The sequence below is a fragment of the Leptonychotes weddellii genome, chromosome 8, assembly GCF_054177405.1.
Source record: "Leptonychotes weddellii isolate Sample4059 chromosome 8, ASM5417740v2, whole genome shotgun sequence".
NCBI lineage: Eukaryota > Metazoa > Chordata > Mammalia > Carnivora > Phocidae > Leptonychotes > Leptonychotes weddellii.
The window spans coordinates 29,093,912-29,111,262 of NC_138376.1; the positions used below are offsets into that span (position 1 = coordinate 29,093,912).

A 17,351-nucleotide genomic window follows, 5' to 3' on the forward strand; every position below is an offset into this window, starting at 1 on the left:
AAAAGAAAAATCCAAAAAAAAAAAAAAACAGTTAAAAAAAATTAACTTTGAAAGACAAAAGAATCATGGTAAAAAAGCCATGGATTCTATGTGCATTATTCCCCTAGCACTGGAGTTCTGCCATTCTCATTGATCGGTAAACTTGGTCTTTGCTGGCTGTTCTCGCTGATCTTCTGGGGGGAGCGGCCTGTTGCCGTGGTTTACAAATGTCTTTGCCGGAGGCAGAATTGCCCCACCCTTGCTCGGTCTGGACTAAGTAATCTGCTCGGGTTTGCTCTCGGGAGCTTTTGTTTCCTGCAAGCTTTCCGTACAGCTTTGGAGGTCGAGAGTGAAAATGGCAGCCTCCCAATCTCCACCCCGGAGGAGCTGAGAACTCGGGGCCCTGCTCCTCAGGGCACCCCCAGAGAAAAGCAGTCACTCCCATCTCCCCGGTCTCCGGCCGCACTCCATGCTCACCCGGCCTGTGACTGCGCATTTCTATCTCTGGCACCCGACCCCATGTGGAGTCTCCAAACCCAGCAGATCCCTGCGGTGCGCTCCCGCGCCACTCCTCCCAGGGGAGGAAGGGGAGTCTCCCCAGATCTGCCGCTTGTTGGGTCCCTGCTGGAGGAGCAGTGGCCCGACTGTGCTGCGGATCATGGTTTATGGCAACCCCGAGCTGAGAGCCCACGCCTCGGCTCTGTCTCTGCAGCCGGCTTCCCCGCTCCAATACCTGGGAGTTCTGCCTCACTCAGGCACCCCCGGTCTTTCTGTGACCCTGAGGGTCCTGTGACCACACTGTCCCAGTGAGGGTTCCACCCCCCGCTTAGCCACTGGAGTGACATCCCTCAGCGGAGCCGATTCCTAAAAGTTCCGATTTTGTGCTCTGCGGCTCTATCATTTGCCAGAAGCAGCCGACAGAGGCCCCCTCCCCCACCATCTCTCCTCCCGAATATCGCCTCGGATTCACTTCTCCGCACGTCCTACCTTCCAGAAAATGGTCGCTTTTCTGTTCAGAGAGTTGTTGCTATTCTTTCCTTCGATCTCCTGTTGAGTTTGTAGGTGTTCAAAATGGTTTGATCCCTATCCAGCTGAATTCCTGAGACCAGACGAAATCCAGGTCTCCTACTCCTCCACCATCTTGCTCCGCCCCCCCGTTTCTCCACATTCTTGCCAATGCTCGTTATTGTCTGTTTTTATTATAATCATTCTTGTAGGTGTGAAGTGATATCTCACTGTGGTTTTAATTTGCATTTTTCTAATAAATGATGAGCATCTTTTCATGTGTTTATTGGCCATTAATATAGCTTTTTTGTGAAATATCTATTTAAATCTTTTGTCTTGCCTTCCTTCTTGAAAGATAATTTTGCTTGGTATATACAATTCTTGGTTTGTAGTTATTTTATCCTCACATGTGCAACACACTTTTCCATTTTCTTCTGGCTTCCAACATTGCTGTTGAGGATTGGCCATCAGTCTTACTGTCATTTCTTCCTAGATAGTCTGTTTTTCTCTCTGGTTGCTTTTAAGATATTCACTTTGTTTTTGGTGTTTTACAGTTTCATTGTGATATGTTTACATCTGGATTTCTATTTATTTGTTTGTTTGTTTGTTCATACTACTTAGGAGGCACTGAATTCAACTCTTTCATCAATCCCCAGTTGTTATTTCATCCCTTATTATTTCTTTTTTATTTTCTCTCTTCTATCTTTCTGAAGCTCTCCTGAGATGTACGTTAGAACTTATCACTCTATCCTATATGTCTTTTAACCTCTCTTTCATATTTCCCATTTGTTTTCCTCTGCAGCATTCTACATAATGTCTTCAGATCTATTTTCCAGTTTCCTAATTCTTTACTTGGTTGAATCTAATCTGCTGTTTGACTCATTGTTAACTTTTATGGTAGGCAGAATAATGAACCCTCAAGGATATCCACATCCTAATCCCCAGAACCTGTATAAATGTTACCTTATGTGGCACAAAGGACTTTACAGATATTCTTAAGGGTAAGGATCCTGGGATGGGAACGTTATCCTAGATTATCAAAGTAGGCCCAATTTAATCACATGAACTAGTGGGAGATGGAAACAGAAGTGTGGGTCAGAGAGATGAAATGGAAGCAGGAGGAAAGATGAAAAGTGAGAGAGGGACTTGACTTGCCATTGTCATGGACAGCTAGCAAGGAATTGGGGACCTCAGTAAGAAAGTGGATTCTGCTAACAACTCAAATGAGCAAGGAAATGAATCTTACCCAATAGCCTACAGAAAGGAACTCAGCCTTGCTGACATTTTGATTTTAGCCCAATGAGACCTATGTCAGACTTACTAACTACAGAACTGTAAGAGAATAAATTTATGTTGTTTTAAGACACTTACTTTTTAAAAAGATTTTATTTTTTTACAGAGAGAGAGGGCACAAGTGGGGGGAGGGGCAGAGGGAGAGGGAGAGAAAGATTCTCAAGCAGACTCCACGCTGAGCATGGAACCTGATGCTGGACTCAGTCCCACGACCCTGAGATCATGACCTGAACTGAAATCAAGAGTCAGATGCTTAGCTGACTGAGCCACCCAGGCACCCCAAGACACTTACTTTGTGGTAATTTGTTATAGCAGCAATAAAATAATACTGTTTTTCAATTTTAATATTTTTAAAAATTTCCAAAAGTTCTATTTGGCTCTTTTTCACATATGCTATTCATGTTTAGAGTTTCCTGTTTCATACTTATATTTTCAATCATCCTTTTTTATTCTCTGATACAGTAAAAACATCTTCATAATGTGCATCTGAAAATTTATTATCTATGATCTTTGCAGGTCTGGTTCTGCTTTCTGTTGTTTCTACTGGCTCTTGCTCAGAGCAAGAGCTCCTGCTTTGTTTCTTTATGAATTTTTAACTTTTGACTGTGAACTCATGTCTATTGGAAATTAACTGTTGGATTCTTTGAGACCTGGTTGTAGGCATATTATTCCAGGAAAGGTGTGTGTTGGTTCAACTAGCTGCCACCTGAAACTTCCTGGAAACACCTTAAAATAAATTTCTAGCTTGAGGATTTTAAATTAATATAGGTAATATGAATGAGTGTTAATTAATGCAACAAACCTGGTGAATTAAGAATTCACAGGAAGAGGCAGTTCAAGTTAGCAGCATAGGAAGATCTTGAACTAAATTCCTCCCACAGACACACCATATCTACAGCTACATAGGGAAAAATTCCTTCTGAAAAAGACCTGAAAACTAACTGAGCAGCTGCTCCATAGTGAAGTATAAAAGGGCTACATCAAGGTGGGTAGGAGAGGCAGAAATGTCATCTCACCTGAAACCTCACCCCTGTCACAGTGACATATAACTGGGAGGGATCTCATAAATACAGAGCTTCTCCTTGGGAAGCAAGGGGATTGTGCCCCACATCAGGAACTCCAACCCTTGAGACCTGTACCAGAGAGTCAAGCCCCCAAAATGTCTGGTTTTGAAAAGCAGTGGGGCTTATATCTAGGAGATAACCCCAAAGGGCTGTAGGGAATTAAGATCCTGCTGTTACAGGGCTCATGTGCAGACTCACTCACCCCTGGGACTCAGCAGTTTGAAAAGCACTTAGATCATATGTGAAGGAGATTCATTTGCTAATCTTAAGGCCTCTGCTAGAGGGTCAGGAACCTGTTGGGACTCTTGCCAGGGATGGAGGTACTTGTTCACACCAGTTTTGTGTTCTCCCTCTGCCTTACTAGTTCGGGTGGGAGTGTCCCAACCCCAGTGCCTCCTGTGGCCCTGCTAAAGCCAGTAGACACATGCAGCCCACACAGAGGACGTCCCTTGCATGCCTGGCCCTGGTAGCCAGGGGGGCTTGCATTTCTGGGCCCCACAGGCCCGAAACAATTGGAGCCACAGTTCTCGATACGTTGCCACTCCCAAGGCGTGGCACACACAGTGGACTAAAACACACCTCAGTCTTCCTGTGAAAATGTCTATTTATATATTTGCTATCAACTTAAAATAGGCTGTTATATTTATAGGCTGTTATATGTGAGCCTCATGGTTAACAAAGCAAAAGTCTATAGTAGATACACAAAAGATAATAGGAAAGGAATCTAACCATAACACTACAGAAAGTCATCAAACACTACAGAAAGTCATCAAGCCACAAGGGAAGAGCAGGAGAAGAAAAAAAGAATAGAAAAGAACTAAAGAACAGTCAGAAAACAATGAACAAAATAGTATTGAGCACATACCTAGTAATAATTACTTCAAATATAAATGGGCTAAATTCTCCAATCAAAAACATAGACTGGCTGAATGGATTTAAAAAACAAAACAAAACAAAACAAAAAAAACAAAAACAAAAATAAAGACCCATATTGCCTACAAGAGACTCTCTTCAAATGTAAGGACATGCACAGACTGAAAGTGAAGGAATGAAAAATGATGTTTCAGGTAAATGGAAACTGAAAGAAAACTTGGGTAGTTATATCAGACAAAATACACTTTTAAATAAAGACTGTAATAAAAGACAAAGAGGGTCATTAAATAATGATAAAAGGGTCAAATCAACAAGAAGATACAACATTTGTAAATATTTGTGTACCCAACATAGGAGCACCTAAATATATAAAGCAAATACTAACAGACCAAAAGGGAGAAATTGACAGCAATACAACAATAGAACGATAGTACAATACAATACAATACAATACAATAATAGTAGGGGACTTTACTATCCTACTGACTCTCACAATCATGCACACACACCATCTGTGTGTCGAGACCCAGCTACTTCAAGACAAAAGCTACATTTGTGCCTCTCAGAGCATCTGGTTGACCCAGAAGAGATCTAGAGAGTGAGAACAAAAACAAGAGAGATATACAGACGGATTACTCTCTTTTAAAGCATCCTGTTCTTTTCCTCCAAAGCATGTATTACAGTTGTATTGACAAACGCACCCCTCTTCCACTAGATAGAGAGGGGCACCAAGGCAAGGATCTGTTTACCTGGACCATATTGTAGCACCTAGCTCAGTGCCTGGTACATAATAAATCTTTATTGGATGCATGGATTTTAAATATGGGTGGCTGCATTTAGACAAGTGGAACAGATGGATGCCAATAGATTACTTTGGAAATCATAAAACAAAAGTGGGAAAGTGAGAAAACAAAACAGAAAATACCAAAGAAATTTTAATAATGTGTAATTCATAGAAGAAATATGAGTGATCCTCTTTGATCTAACAAATTGTCATGTAATTATAGATTCTTATGACCAGTCTATAACTGGGGGAGAATAAAAAGATTGTGTTCATTGTCCAACATGAGGTTTGTAGGCTAGTGACAAGCAAAATTGGATAGTACTGCTTTGGATTACCAAGGACATTTGTGGAATCTCTTTCCCTGAAGATGGAAAGCCTTTCTTTTCTGTGATGTTCTTGATGTCTTGTTAGGAGGCAGTAGAATGGGTCTCTAGTTTTTTTCATTCCTGTGGGTTGATGGTAAAGTTTCCTTTTCCCCCCTCTTTTTTCTATCTGGCTTTAAGTGATCTTATCAGTTCATTTTAGCTTTGATAATTATCTCTGAATGTACATTTCCTTGCTACATTCTGAAAAGTTCACTCTTTTATCAGGTATCAGAGTAACACTGCTTCTGCTGTTCTTGAAACAATTACCAACATTCAACCCAAAGAGAGTGGAGGCGGTGTGGGAGAGACCCGGGAAGCCATCGTTTATAGATTATCTGAAGATATGCTGAGCAAACTGCCTCCTGATTACATTCCTCACGAGGTAAGCTACACACTTTGCCCCTGGTGTGTACAGGGCTATCTTTGGGTTCCACAAAACCTAGCATGGTCCTGGGACAGTAAGTTTCACTCCCTCCCTGCTCTGTTCATTCCCACTTCCTTTGCAACTCTTTCTTTTAACCTTGTGGTCTTGTCTTCCTTGGCCCTTCTCAAGCATCTTGCAAACTATGATCTGCACTTTTCCTGACACCTTTCTCCATCCGTCTCCTACTCCATGTTCTCTTTCAATCACCTTTTCTCTACCTTTTCCCATCTTTGTATTCCTCTATCTTTGCATCCCCAGACATCTTACGCCTGTAGGCTGGAAACATCTCTCCACCTCTTTCACCCAAGCCTGCTTTGTCCATTCTTTAAACTCACTCCTTGTTTTTGTCTTCTGCTCCCCCCTTCTAGTCTCTCAATCCTCCCAGCCAGGAAAACAAGCCATTTAAATGAATTCACTCCCCACGTGGATGGCAATAATTTTCTACTTCTTTAACCTCCCAGTTGTTTGCCTATTAACCCTAAATCGGTTTTTCTCAAAATATTTTTAACCTCAAGACCCCTTTACAAAATGACTGAGGACCCCAAATAGCTTTTATTTATGTGGGTTATAACTACTGATATTTAATATATCATAAATTTAAACCGACACATTTCAAAAGTCTGTATTAATTTATTGTAAAATAACAGTAATAAACCCCACTACATGTTAACACAAATAACACTTTCATTAAAAAAAAAGTATGTTTTCCAAGACAAAAAAATTTATTGAGAATAGTGGGATTGTTTTACATTTTTTGCAAATCTCTTTAATGCCTTGTTTAACAGAAGGCAGGTAGATTTTCCTATCTGCTTCTGCATTCGATCTGTTGTGATACCACATGTCACGTAGCTCTGGAAAACTTCACTGTACACTCCTGAGAGAAGAGGAGTTAAAAAGTTAAGTGATGTCTTAGTATTACTATGAAAAACGTGCAACTTTGTGGACCCCCTGAAAGGATCTCAGGGTCTGCAGGGGTCTTTGAGAACTGCTGATCTAAAAAAAAACTTTAATTGTGGTAAAATTTCTGGGCGGTTAAAAGTTCTGCGAAAGGTCCTTCAACTTGGCCTCCTTCTTCATGCAAGAAGACAGGGTTGTGTCTTCTGGTCATCCAGGGCCTCCTCTCTCCTGTTCTCAGCCTCCACTCCTCACTGCTGATGGTCAGAGAGTCCCAGATGGGACTGAGTCAAGTGTAGCTCTTCAACCAAGAAGTGAGAGGCTAATGCCCTAGTGCTGGTATAACTATGGTTTTGTGTCTACCCTGACTTGCATCCTCAAGTTTGGGAAAAATGAACTTGTCAGTTGGGGACCCCGAGGCTGCTTGAGCTACAGGCCTCCCACTGCAATGGGTACCCTCAACAATAAGAAACATTTTCTTGCTTCTTTTTTTTTTTTTTAATTTTTTTTAAAGATTTTATTTATTTATTTGAGAGAGAGAGAATGAGAGACAGAGAGCATGAGAGGGAGGAGGGTCAGAGGGAGAAGCAGACTCCCTGCCGAGCAGGGAGCCCGATGCAGGACTCGATCCCAGGACTCCAGGATTATGACCTGAGCCGAAGGCAGTTGCTTAACCAACTGAGCCACCCAGGCGCCCCACATTTTCTTGCTTCTTAAAACAGTTTTTACCTCTGCTATGTAAATGGGTACCAAGGCATTTGGCCAAGATACTGAAATCCATTGCTTCACATAGAGATAATTATAGTAGGGGGTAAAACATTTTTTTTTAATGGATACATAGTGTAAGTGATCTTCAGGAGACAGATGAGGCATAAAACCTGCCTTAAAATATTTTAAAACCTGGCATGTGAAGGTGAGATAAAACTCACTCTGGTTGACTAGACCACAGGTTGGTATTACCCGAGGAGGGGTCCAGGGCCTTGGGATAATTTGAGCTATCCAGGCTTGGTCAGGGCCACTTCCCCAAGTTCTCTGTTCTGGCAATATTCTAGCAGGGACTGAATGTGAGGGATGTCACTAAGTAGTTTGCTAAATGGGAAGGAGTTTGTACTGAGGCATCTAAAACTGCTTCCTCTTCCAAGATCACTTACCTTTTAGTGTCCTTTATTTCATAGAAGAGAGAGATGTGTTCTTGAAAATGTGGCTGTAAAGTGAATTTTGTAAATTGAAATATAATTACACTGTTGACTTCCATAGTAAAAACGGAGCCACATTACTCAAGAAGAGACTACCTGGTCCCAGAAACATAATGAAAATCCTATGTAAGACTGCAGCAAATCTTTCATCTTATTAATAAAAAGATAATTTTAGGCTGGAACAATAACCATATTCAAAATAAAATCAGTACGAAGATTAGATTTTCAAGAGTTTAAGTTTTTCCTAAGCATGTCTCTATTGCAAAAGAAGTTTCTTGTTTAAAACTGTAAGTAGGGCAAGGTGATTTGTTTGGGGCTGTTAGCATACTAAAAGGTACCTGGGCTATTGATGTGACACTGTAGCCAATACCTGGGCTTAATTTCCCACTTGTGGGAGTTGCAAAAGTATTTCCATAATTTCCTTTTTCCTTCATTGTGAATTTCTACAGAGTAGTCATGATTTAAAGGGGGTGATATATATGCTATTCAGCCACTGGAGGCTGAGGGGCTCGAAATGAGAATGAGGAGGTAGAGCCTGCAAAAATGTAAGTTCTAGAACCAGGAATTTAGGAGAATGCCTGGAAGTTGGTACAGTGACTGGGTTAGGGACCTCCACCGGCATGTTTGACTGGGATTGCAATATCATTTGCTCTACCTGCCCAGATATTCCCACCCTGGATGTTCAGTTTTGTATATCCCACACTGATTCCCCAAGTTTGTGCTTCCCCTCTTCATCCCTAACTCATTAGAAGTGGCCCAACTGCAGGAAAGCAGAGGTGTCTATTGCTGAGGGGGATGCTTCAGCATCATGCTAGCAAACCTGTTCTGGAAAATGAGGAGGATGGTCCACATGAGCCTGGAGCCTATCGTTTCTAACATTCCATGACTCAGGAAGGGGCCGTGAGCATTTCCAGCAGAGAAGCCTACAGTTGACTGGCTTTCTGGTGATTTGGTGGACTGGTACATTTCTCTAAATTCTCTCCCACTCCATATGCCTATCCTTACCCCTCCTATACTGGTATCTCTTTGATTGTGGCCAGCAGAAAGTTCAGATCTCTGTATGAGTTCTTGCCAATATCCATAGTCAATCTTTTCTTGGGCATAGGTCACTAAATTCAAATGTATATATAGTATATATATATTGGCTTATTTTCCAATAATTGTTATATTTTATTATTCCCAGACCAGATGCTTTTATATTGATCTCTTCAAAATGGTCAATAAATGATATACCAAAAGGAACAAACGACAGGTGCTTAATGGCTCTCACACAAAGTCAAATATTTTTATTGATTAGATTAGGAGAGGCTCTCTTTAGTCACACTAACCAGGGCAACAATGATCTTAGGAAGCTGCAACCAATCATTCATTGGTTATTGCTCTGTAAAGATTTTGGCCGTATTAAATTTCTGTGACATTTCTAATAACGACTCTGTAAGCATTATGAAAAAAACATGCCAAACTGTACTCTTACAAAGGTTAGATTGCAAAAGAATATTTTTTTTTAAAGATTCTATTTATTTATTTGAGAGAGAGAATGAGAAACAGAGAGCACGAGAGGGAAGAGGGTCAGAGGGAGAAGCAGACCCCCTGCCGAGCAGGGAGCCTGATGCGGGGATTCCATCCCGGGACTCCAGGATCATGACCTGAGCCGAAGGCAGTCGCTCAACCAACTGAGCCACCCAGGCGTCCCTGCAAAAGAATATTTAACTGACACTTAGCACTTAATCATTTGAAAGGGAAAAAAGGTACAGTTTTGTTTCAGCTTTTTAAAGTACATTTCCAGTTATCAACGAAGTACAATCAGTAGGAAATAAAAACAATTTTAGTTGAACAGTAGTTTCTGAGGCCTGCAAATGGGGAATTTAATGTCAAGTTGGGTTCTGCAAGAGATATTTTAGAATCCATTTGGCCTAGTAGAGCTATATCCAGAGGAAGAAAAAGAATAGAGAAAGGAGAGGTCATTGGAAGAGAAATGACAGATGATTAAAAAAAATTCCTTTCTTGTATTGTATGCTTTTTTTTTTTTTTTTAAGGTGAAAGCTCGTTTGGTAAAGATGGGACATCTTAATTCAATGAACATATTTCTTAGACAAGAAATTGACAGAATGCAAAAAGTCATCTCAATCCTTCGCAGTAGCCTGAGTGATCTAAAATTGGCCATTGAAGGAACAATCATTATGAGTGAGGTGAGCTATGATCTCAGTTGTCATTTCCCTCTTTTGATGGTTTTTCTCATTCTTATATTTTAACTTTCTCTTTTTCAGAATTTGAGAGATGCCCTGGACAACATGTATGATGCTCGCATACCTCAGATCTGGAAAAGAGTGTCCTGGGATTCATCCACACTGGGCTTCTGGTTTACTGAACTTCTGGAAAGAAATGCTCAGTTTTCTACTTGGATATTTGAAGGGAGGCCCAATGTATTTTGGATGACTGGTTTCTTTAATCCCCAAGGTATGTGCTCATAAGAAAGTGGGCAAAGTTGGAAGATGAGCATAGTTACATAGTAGCACTGTGTGAAATACATGTTATAATACAACAATATAGAGGTACAACTTGCTAAGTGCTGGACACATGCTTTCAAAGGTTGAAAACCACAGATGATCCTTCTGCATTTGTTTTACAAATTCAATCTGAAATTCATTCTACCATTGCTTCCACAATAAGGTAGGCAGACCTTCCATTTTTCTTCTCATCTGCTTCAGCAAGGCTGTGGTTAGGACATGTGAAATAGTAAAGTTTTGTTCAAATCTCAAATCTTAATTTTAAATTTTTATGAAAATGACAAGCATGAAGCACCAAAATATGCAAAAATTGTTTCTAGATTTCAGGAAATTAGACTGATTTCAAAAATGATCCTGTGGCAAAACTTTTATTGAGTGAACTTCTAGAGTCTGTACCCCCTCAGTTTCCCCCCACCGAAAAAAGTGCTTTGTGATTCTGCTGCATTTCTTCCTTCACTCTAGAAATTTTTACTGAGTTACTGACCAGATGTCTATTGACATAATAATAAGCTATATATATATATGTGTATATATATATATATATATAATTATATATAATTGGTAAGCTCATAAAAACCACCATGGTTAGTGTTTCAGATTTAGAAAATGTAGAGTTCATAAAGTTTTGAAACATGACAATTTTTTTTTTAAGATTTTATTTATTTATTTGACACAGAGAGAGAGACAGCGAGAGAGGGAACACAAGCAGGGGGAGTGGGAGAGGGAGAAGCAGGCTTCCCGTGGAGCAGGGAGCCCGATGTGGGGCTCAATCCCAGGACCCTGGGACCATGACCTGAGCCAAAGGCAGACGCTTAACGACTAAGCCACCCAGGTGCCCGAAACATGACAACTTTTTCCTAACTACAATATGGATAGTTTTATTTCAAGTAATTCTTTCTTTTAGTTTTTATTTAAATTCCAGTTAGTTAACATACAGTGTAGTATTAGTTTCTGGTGTACAATATAGTGATTCATTGCTTCCATGCATCACCCGATGCTCATTACAACAAGTGCCCTCCTTAATCGCCATCACTTATATCACCCATCCCCCCCCCTCTGGTAACCATCAGTTTGTTCTCTATAGTGAAGAGTCTGTTTCTTGGTTTGCCTTTCTCTGTGTGTGTGTATTATTCCCTTTCCTCATTTGTTTTCTTTCTTAAATTCCACATATGCATGAAATCGATGATATTTATCTTTCTCTGACTTATTTTGCTTAGCATAATCCTCTGGCTCCATCCACTTTGTTGCAAATGGTAAGATTTAATTCCTTTTTATGGCTGAGTAATATTCCTGTGTGTGTGTGCGCGCGCGTGTGTGTGTGCATGTGTGTGTGTATAACATCTCTTCTTTATCCATTCATCAATCAATGGATACTTGGGCTGTTTCCATAATTTGGTTATTGTAGATAATGTTGCTATAAATATCAGGGTTCATGTATCCCTTTGAGTTAGTAGTATTTTTGTATTCTTTGGGTAAATACATAGTAGGGCCATTGCTGTATCAGAGTAGTTCTATTTTTAACTTTTTTTTTTAAAGATTTTATTTATTTATTTGACAGAGAGAGACACAGCCAGAGAGGGAACACAAGCAGGGGGAGTGGGAGAGGGAGAAGCAGGCTTCCTGCCAAGCAGGGAGCCCCATGCGGGGCTCGATCCCAGGACCCCAGGATCATGACCTGAGCTGAAGACAACCGCTTAACGACTGAGCCACCCAGGCGCCCCTATTTTTAACTTTTTGAGGAACCTCCATACTGTTATCCAGAGTGGCTACACCAGTTTGCATTCCCACCAACAGTGCAAGAGGGTTCCCCTTTCTCTACATCCTCGCCAACACCTGTTGTTTCCTGTGTTGTTGATTTTAGCCATTCTGAAAGATGTGAGGGGATAGCTCATTGTAGTTTTGATTTGCATTTCCCTTGATGATAAGTGATGTTGAGCATCTGTTCATGAGTCTGTTGACTACCTGTATGTCTTCTTTGGAAAAATGTTTATTCATGTCTTGTGCCTATTTTTTAATTGGATTATTCATTTTTGGGGTGTTGAGTTTCATAAGTTCTTCATATATTTTGGATACTAACCCTTTATAGGATATGTCATTTGCAAATATCTTCTCCCATTCTTTAGGTTGCCTTTTAGTTTTGCTGACTGCAGAAGCTTTTTATTTTGATGTGGTCCTAATAGTTTATTTTTGCTTTTGTTCCTGTTTTCTCAGGAGACATATCTAGAAAGAAGTTGTTATGGCCCATGTCAAAGAGGTTATTGGTCATGTTCTCTTCTGGGATTTTTATGGTTTCAGGTTTCATATTTGGGCCTTTAATCCATTTTTTAATTTATTTTTGTGTATGGTGTAAGAAAGTGGTCCAGTTTCATTCGTTTGCATGCTGCTGTCCAGTTTTCCCAACACCACTTGTTGAAGAGACTGTCTTTTTACCATTGAATATTCTTTTCTGCTTTGTTGAAGATTAATTGACCATATAACTGTGGATTCATTTCTGGGCTTTCTGTTCTGTTCTATTGATCTATGTGTCTATTTCTGTGCCAGTACTCTAGTGTCTTGATCACTACAGCTTTGTAATATAACTTGAAGTCTGGAATTGTGATGTCTCCAGCTTTGCTTTGCTTTGCCAAGATTGCTTTGGCTATTTGAGGTCTCTTGTGGTTCCATATAAATTTTAGGATTGTTTGTTCTAGCTCTATGAAAAATGCTGTTGGTATTTTGATAAGGATTGCATTAAATGTGTAGATTTCTTTGGGTAGCATAGATATTTTAACAATATTTGTTCTTATGATCCATGATCATGGACTGTCTTTCCAATTTTTTGTGTCATCTTCAATTTCTTTCATCAGTGTTTTATAGTTTTCAGAGTACAGGTCTTTCACCTCTTTGGTTATGTTTATTCCTAGGTATCTTATTATTTTAGGTGCAATTGTAAATGGGATTGATTCCTTATTTTATCTTTCTGCTGAATTATTATTGGTGTATAGAAATGCAACAAAGTTCTGTACATTGATTTTGTATCTTGCAACTTTCCTGTATCAGTTCCAGCAGTTTTTTGGTGGAGTCTTTAGGGTTTTCTACATAGAGTATCATGTCATCTGCGAATGGTGAAATTTGACTTCTTCCTTGCTGATTTGGATGACTTTTATTTCTTTTTGTTGTCTGATTGCTGTGGCTAGGACATCTAGTATTATGTTGAAAAAAAAAGTGGTGAGACTGGACATCCTTGTCTTATTTCTGACTGTAGAGGAAAAGCTCTCAGTTTTCCCCCATTTAGGATGATATGAGCTGTGGGTTTTTCATAGATGGCCTTTATTATGTTGAGGTATGTTCCCTCTAAACATACTTTGTTGAGGGTTTTTATCATGAATGAATATTGTACTTTCTCAAATGCTTTTTCTGCATCTATTGAAATGATCATATGATTCTTATCCTTTCTTCTATTAATGTGATGTATCACACTGATTGATTTGTGAATATTGAACCACCCGTGTAACCCAGGAATAAATCCCACTTGATTGTGGTGAATGATTTTTTTAAGGTATTGTTGGATTAGGTTTGTTAGTATTTTATTGGGGATTTTTGCATCTGTGTTCATCAGAGATATTGGCCTGTAGTTCTCCTTTTTTGTAGTGTCTTTATCTGGTTTTGGTATCCGGGTAATGCTGGCCTCATAAAATGAATCAGGAAGTTTTCCTTTTCTATTTTTTTGGAATAGTTTGAGAAGAATAAGCATTAACTCTTCTTTAAATGTTTGGTAGAATTCACCTATGAAGCCATCTGGTCCTGGACTTTTGTTTGTTGGGAGTTTTTGGTTACTGATTCAATATCTTTGCTGGATATCTGTCTATTCAAATTTTCTATTTCTTCCTGTTTCAGTTTGGTAGTTTATATGTTTCTAGGAATTTATCCATTTCTTCTAGCTTGTCCAATTTGTAGGCATGTAATTTTTCATAATATTCTCTTCTAATTGTTTGTATTTCTGTAGTGTTGGTTGTTATTTCTCCTCTTTCATTTGTGACTTTGTTTATTTGGGTCCCCTCTCTTTTCTTTTTGATAAGTCTGGCTAGAGGTTTATCAATTTTATTAATTTTTTCAAGGAACCAGCTCCTGGTTTCATTGATCTGTTCTATTGTTTCTTTAGTTTCTATATCATTTATTTCTGCTCTAATCTTTATTATTTCCTTCCTTCTGCTGGTTTTAGGCTTTATTTGTTGCTATTGTCCTAGGTCCTTTAGGTATAAGGTTAGGTTGTTTATTTGAGATTTTTCTTGCTTCTTGAGGTAAGCATGTATTGCTAATACGTCCCTCTTAGAACCTCTTTTGCTGTATCCCAAAGGTTTGGGACCATTGTGTTTTCACTTTTATGGGTTTCCATGTATTTTGTTAAATTTCTTCTTTGATTTCATGGTTGGCTGATTCATTGTTAGGTTGCATGTTATTTAACCTCAATGTATTTGGGGTCTTTCCAGATTTTTTTCTGGTGGTTTCATAGCTACTTGAGATAATTCCTGGCCAAAATAAAGTAATGTTGGGTTCCTTACAGTTCGGCACCTTATAGCTCCACTAGTAATCTAAGAAGTATTCACATATACAAGTTTAGGAAGCATTATTGCTACTCACAATATGGTTGAATCTCATAAAATATTAAGTGAAGGAAGTAAAACAGAACACATTACAGTGTGGTTATACTGTATACATTGTAGTCTAGGGGTAATGTATGTATACTGTATGATTCCATTTACACAATGAATCAAAATTGGCAAAACAGACACATAGTGTTAAAAGTCAGACTAGTGGTTGCCCTTGAGAGAGAGAGGGCAGTGATTGCAAAAGGGCAGAAGAGGATTCCTGGAGGTCAAAAATGTTCCATTTCGTGATCTGGATGTTGGTTACATGGCTATTCTCTTGGTGAAAATTCATCAAGCTGTACACTTAATGATTTGTGCAGTTTTCTTTATATAAATAGTACTTCAAAATGGTATACGTAATTGTTCTCTGTGTACATGCATTCATTCACTCATGCATTTTCAAATATATTAACATTTTCTAAACTTAAACACTAACTGTGGTTGTTTTTATGAGCTTACAAAACTATACATAGTATACTATTATTTCAATAGGCTTTAGAATTGTAAAGGACAGCTCCAAGATTTCACTTATCTATTATTCTCCCAGAATTTCCGTTGAATTTGGGGAGGAAACATTTTTATTATCGTTCTCGGATTTTGTGAATCTACTTATGAGCCTCTCTTTCCTCCTTTACCAGCCCTCGATTTGAGTGAGTTTTCACCAGGTAATTCCTGGCTTGAGGGCCTGAAGAAATAACACTTAACTTAATTAGGGTTGTCTAACCATCTTCCATTTGCCAGCCCCTCTGCTAGGTGCTTTCAATAGAGAGAGATTTGAGACCCAATACATCCCCTAAAGGAGTTTATAATCTGATTGGTAAGACAGACCCATCAGCAACTTTAAAATAATGCGATAAGTGCTCCACCCAAGTGAGAACCAAGTGCCACAGTAGTACAGAGGACAGGGAAATGAATTCTGCCAAGGCAGGGCTCCAGAAGAGCTTTATACAGGAAGCATGGAGTAGGATTTGCAGGGACTCAAGTAAAAGGGCATTCCAGCCAGAGACCTGAGCAAAGACAAGGCATGAGGAAAGAAGAACAGCAGTGTGCCCAGAGCTCAGGAAGAGGGAGAAGAGGTGGGTGGCAGGCTGGAGTGCGGAGTCTTCTGGGGGGAGGTTAGGCCACATCATAAAGGCAATTGGAAGTCCACAGAGATCAGAAGATAATCCCAGGAGAAAGTAGAGGGTAGACTGGAATATGGAGGTCCAGAGCAATGTGACTTAACCATGTAAAGAGGAAGGGACAGATTTGATGGGGTGATTAAATGGGGGATCTTTGAGAGAACAGAGAATGGCAATGGCTGAGATTGAAGGCCTGTTCCAGACAGCACTGGAAGAAGGACAGGTTGGGAGGAAAGCAAGGAACACTGGAATTGTCAGCTAGTACTGGTAGTCTATCCACGTGGAGAGGTGTGTTGGCCAACTTGGAGTTCAGGAGAGGGGTAAAGATCAGTGATTTTTAAAAAGATGTGAGGTCATTAAGTACATTTTTGATATTCGGAAACCAAGAGAGATGGGTTGGTTGATCCCTGGCTTTCCATAGATGCAGACCAAGTTAAGTCGTGTATCACAACACACCATCTCTTTCAATGATTGTTTTTTATCCCCATTAGAATTATGACTTAAAATAGCAAGGTATTAATATGAACTAATCTTTAATTGTTACTATTTGTTAAGAAATGTTACAAGCCAGGGCGCCTGGGTGGCTCAGTTGGTTGGGCGACTGCCTTCGGCTCAGGTCATGATCCTGGAGTCCCGGGATCGAGTCCCGCATCGGGCTCCCTGCTCAGCGGGGAGTCTGCTTCTCCCTCTGACCCTCCTCCCTCTCATGCTCTCTGTCTTTCATTCTCTCTCGCTCAAATAAATAAATAAAATCTTAAAAAAAAAAAAAAAAAAGAAATGTTACAAGCCAGAACTTGTATTTAAAGAAATACAAATACAACATTTGTTTCTCGCCTTGTCAATTTTTGCCATTCTAACTGGTGTAAGGTGGTATCTCAATGTGGTTTTGATTTGAATTTCCCTGATGGCTAATGATGATGAGCATTTTTTCATATGTCTGTTAGCCATTTGTATGTCTTCTTTGGAGAAGTGTCTGTTCATGTCTTCTGCCCATTTTTTGACTTGATTATTTGTTTTTTGGGTGTTGAGTTTGAGAAGTACTTTATAGATCATGGATACCAGCCCTTTATCTGTACTGTCATTTGCAAATATCTTCTCCCATTCTGTGGGTTGCCTCTTTGTTTTGTTGACTGTTTCCTTTGCTGTGCAGAAGCTTTTCATATGGTTTCACTTATTTGTGGAACATAAGGAATAGCCTGGAGGACATTAGGAGAGGGA

The 17,351-nt window shown here is 39.6% G+C and overlaps 1 protein-coding gene across 1 annotated transcript in view; it reads left to right on the top strand.

The window, feature by feature from the left end:
• DNAH8 (dynein axonemal heavy chain 8) overlaps positions 1-17,351 on the top strand; it is a 251,864-nt gene that overhangs the window by 216,264 nt on the left and 18,249 nt on the right. The window contains exons 62-64 of the mRNA XM_081827548.1: positions 5,573-5,745; positions 9,914-10,066; positions 10,145-10,334. Coding sequence (XP_081683674.1) covers positions 5,573-5,745; positions 9,914-10,066; positions 10,145-10,334 — 516 coding nt within the window. The remainder of the gene's footprint in view (positions 1-5,572; positions 5,746-9,913; positions 10,067-10,144; positions 10,335-17,351) is intronic.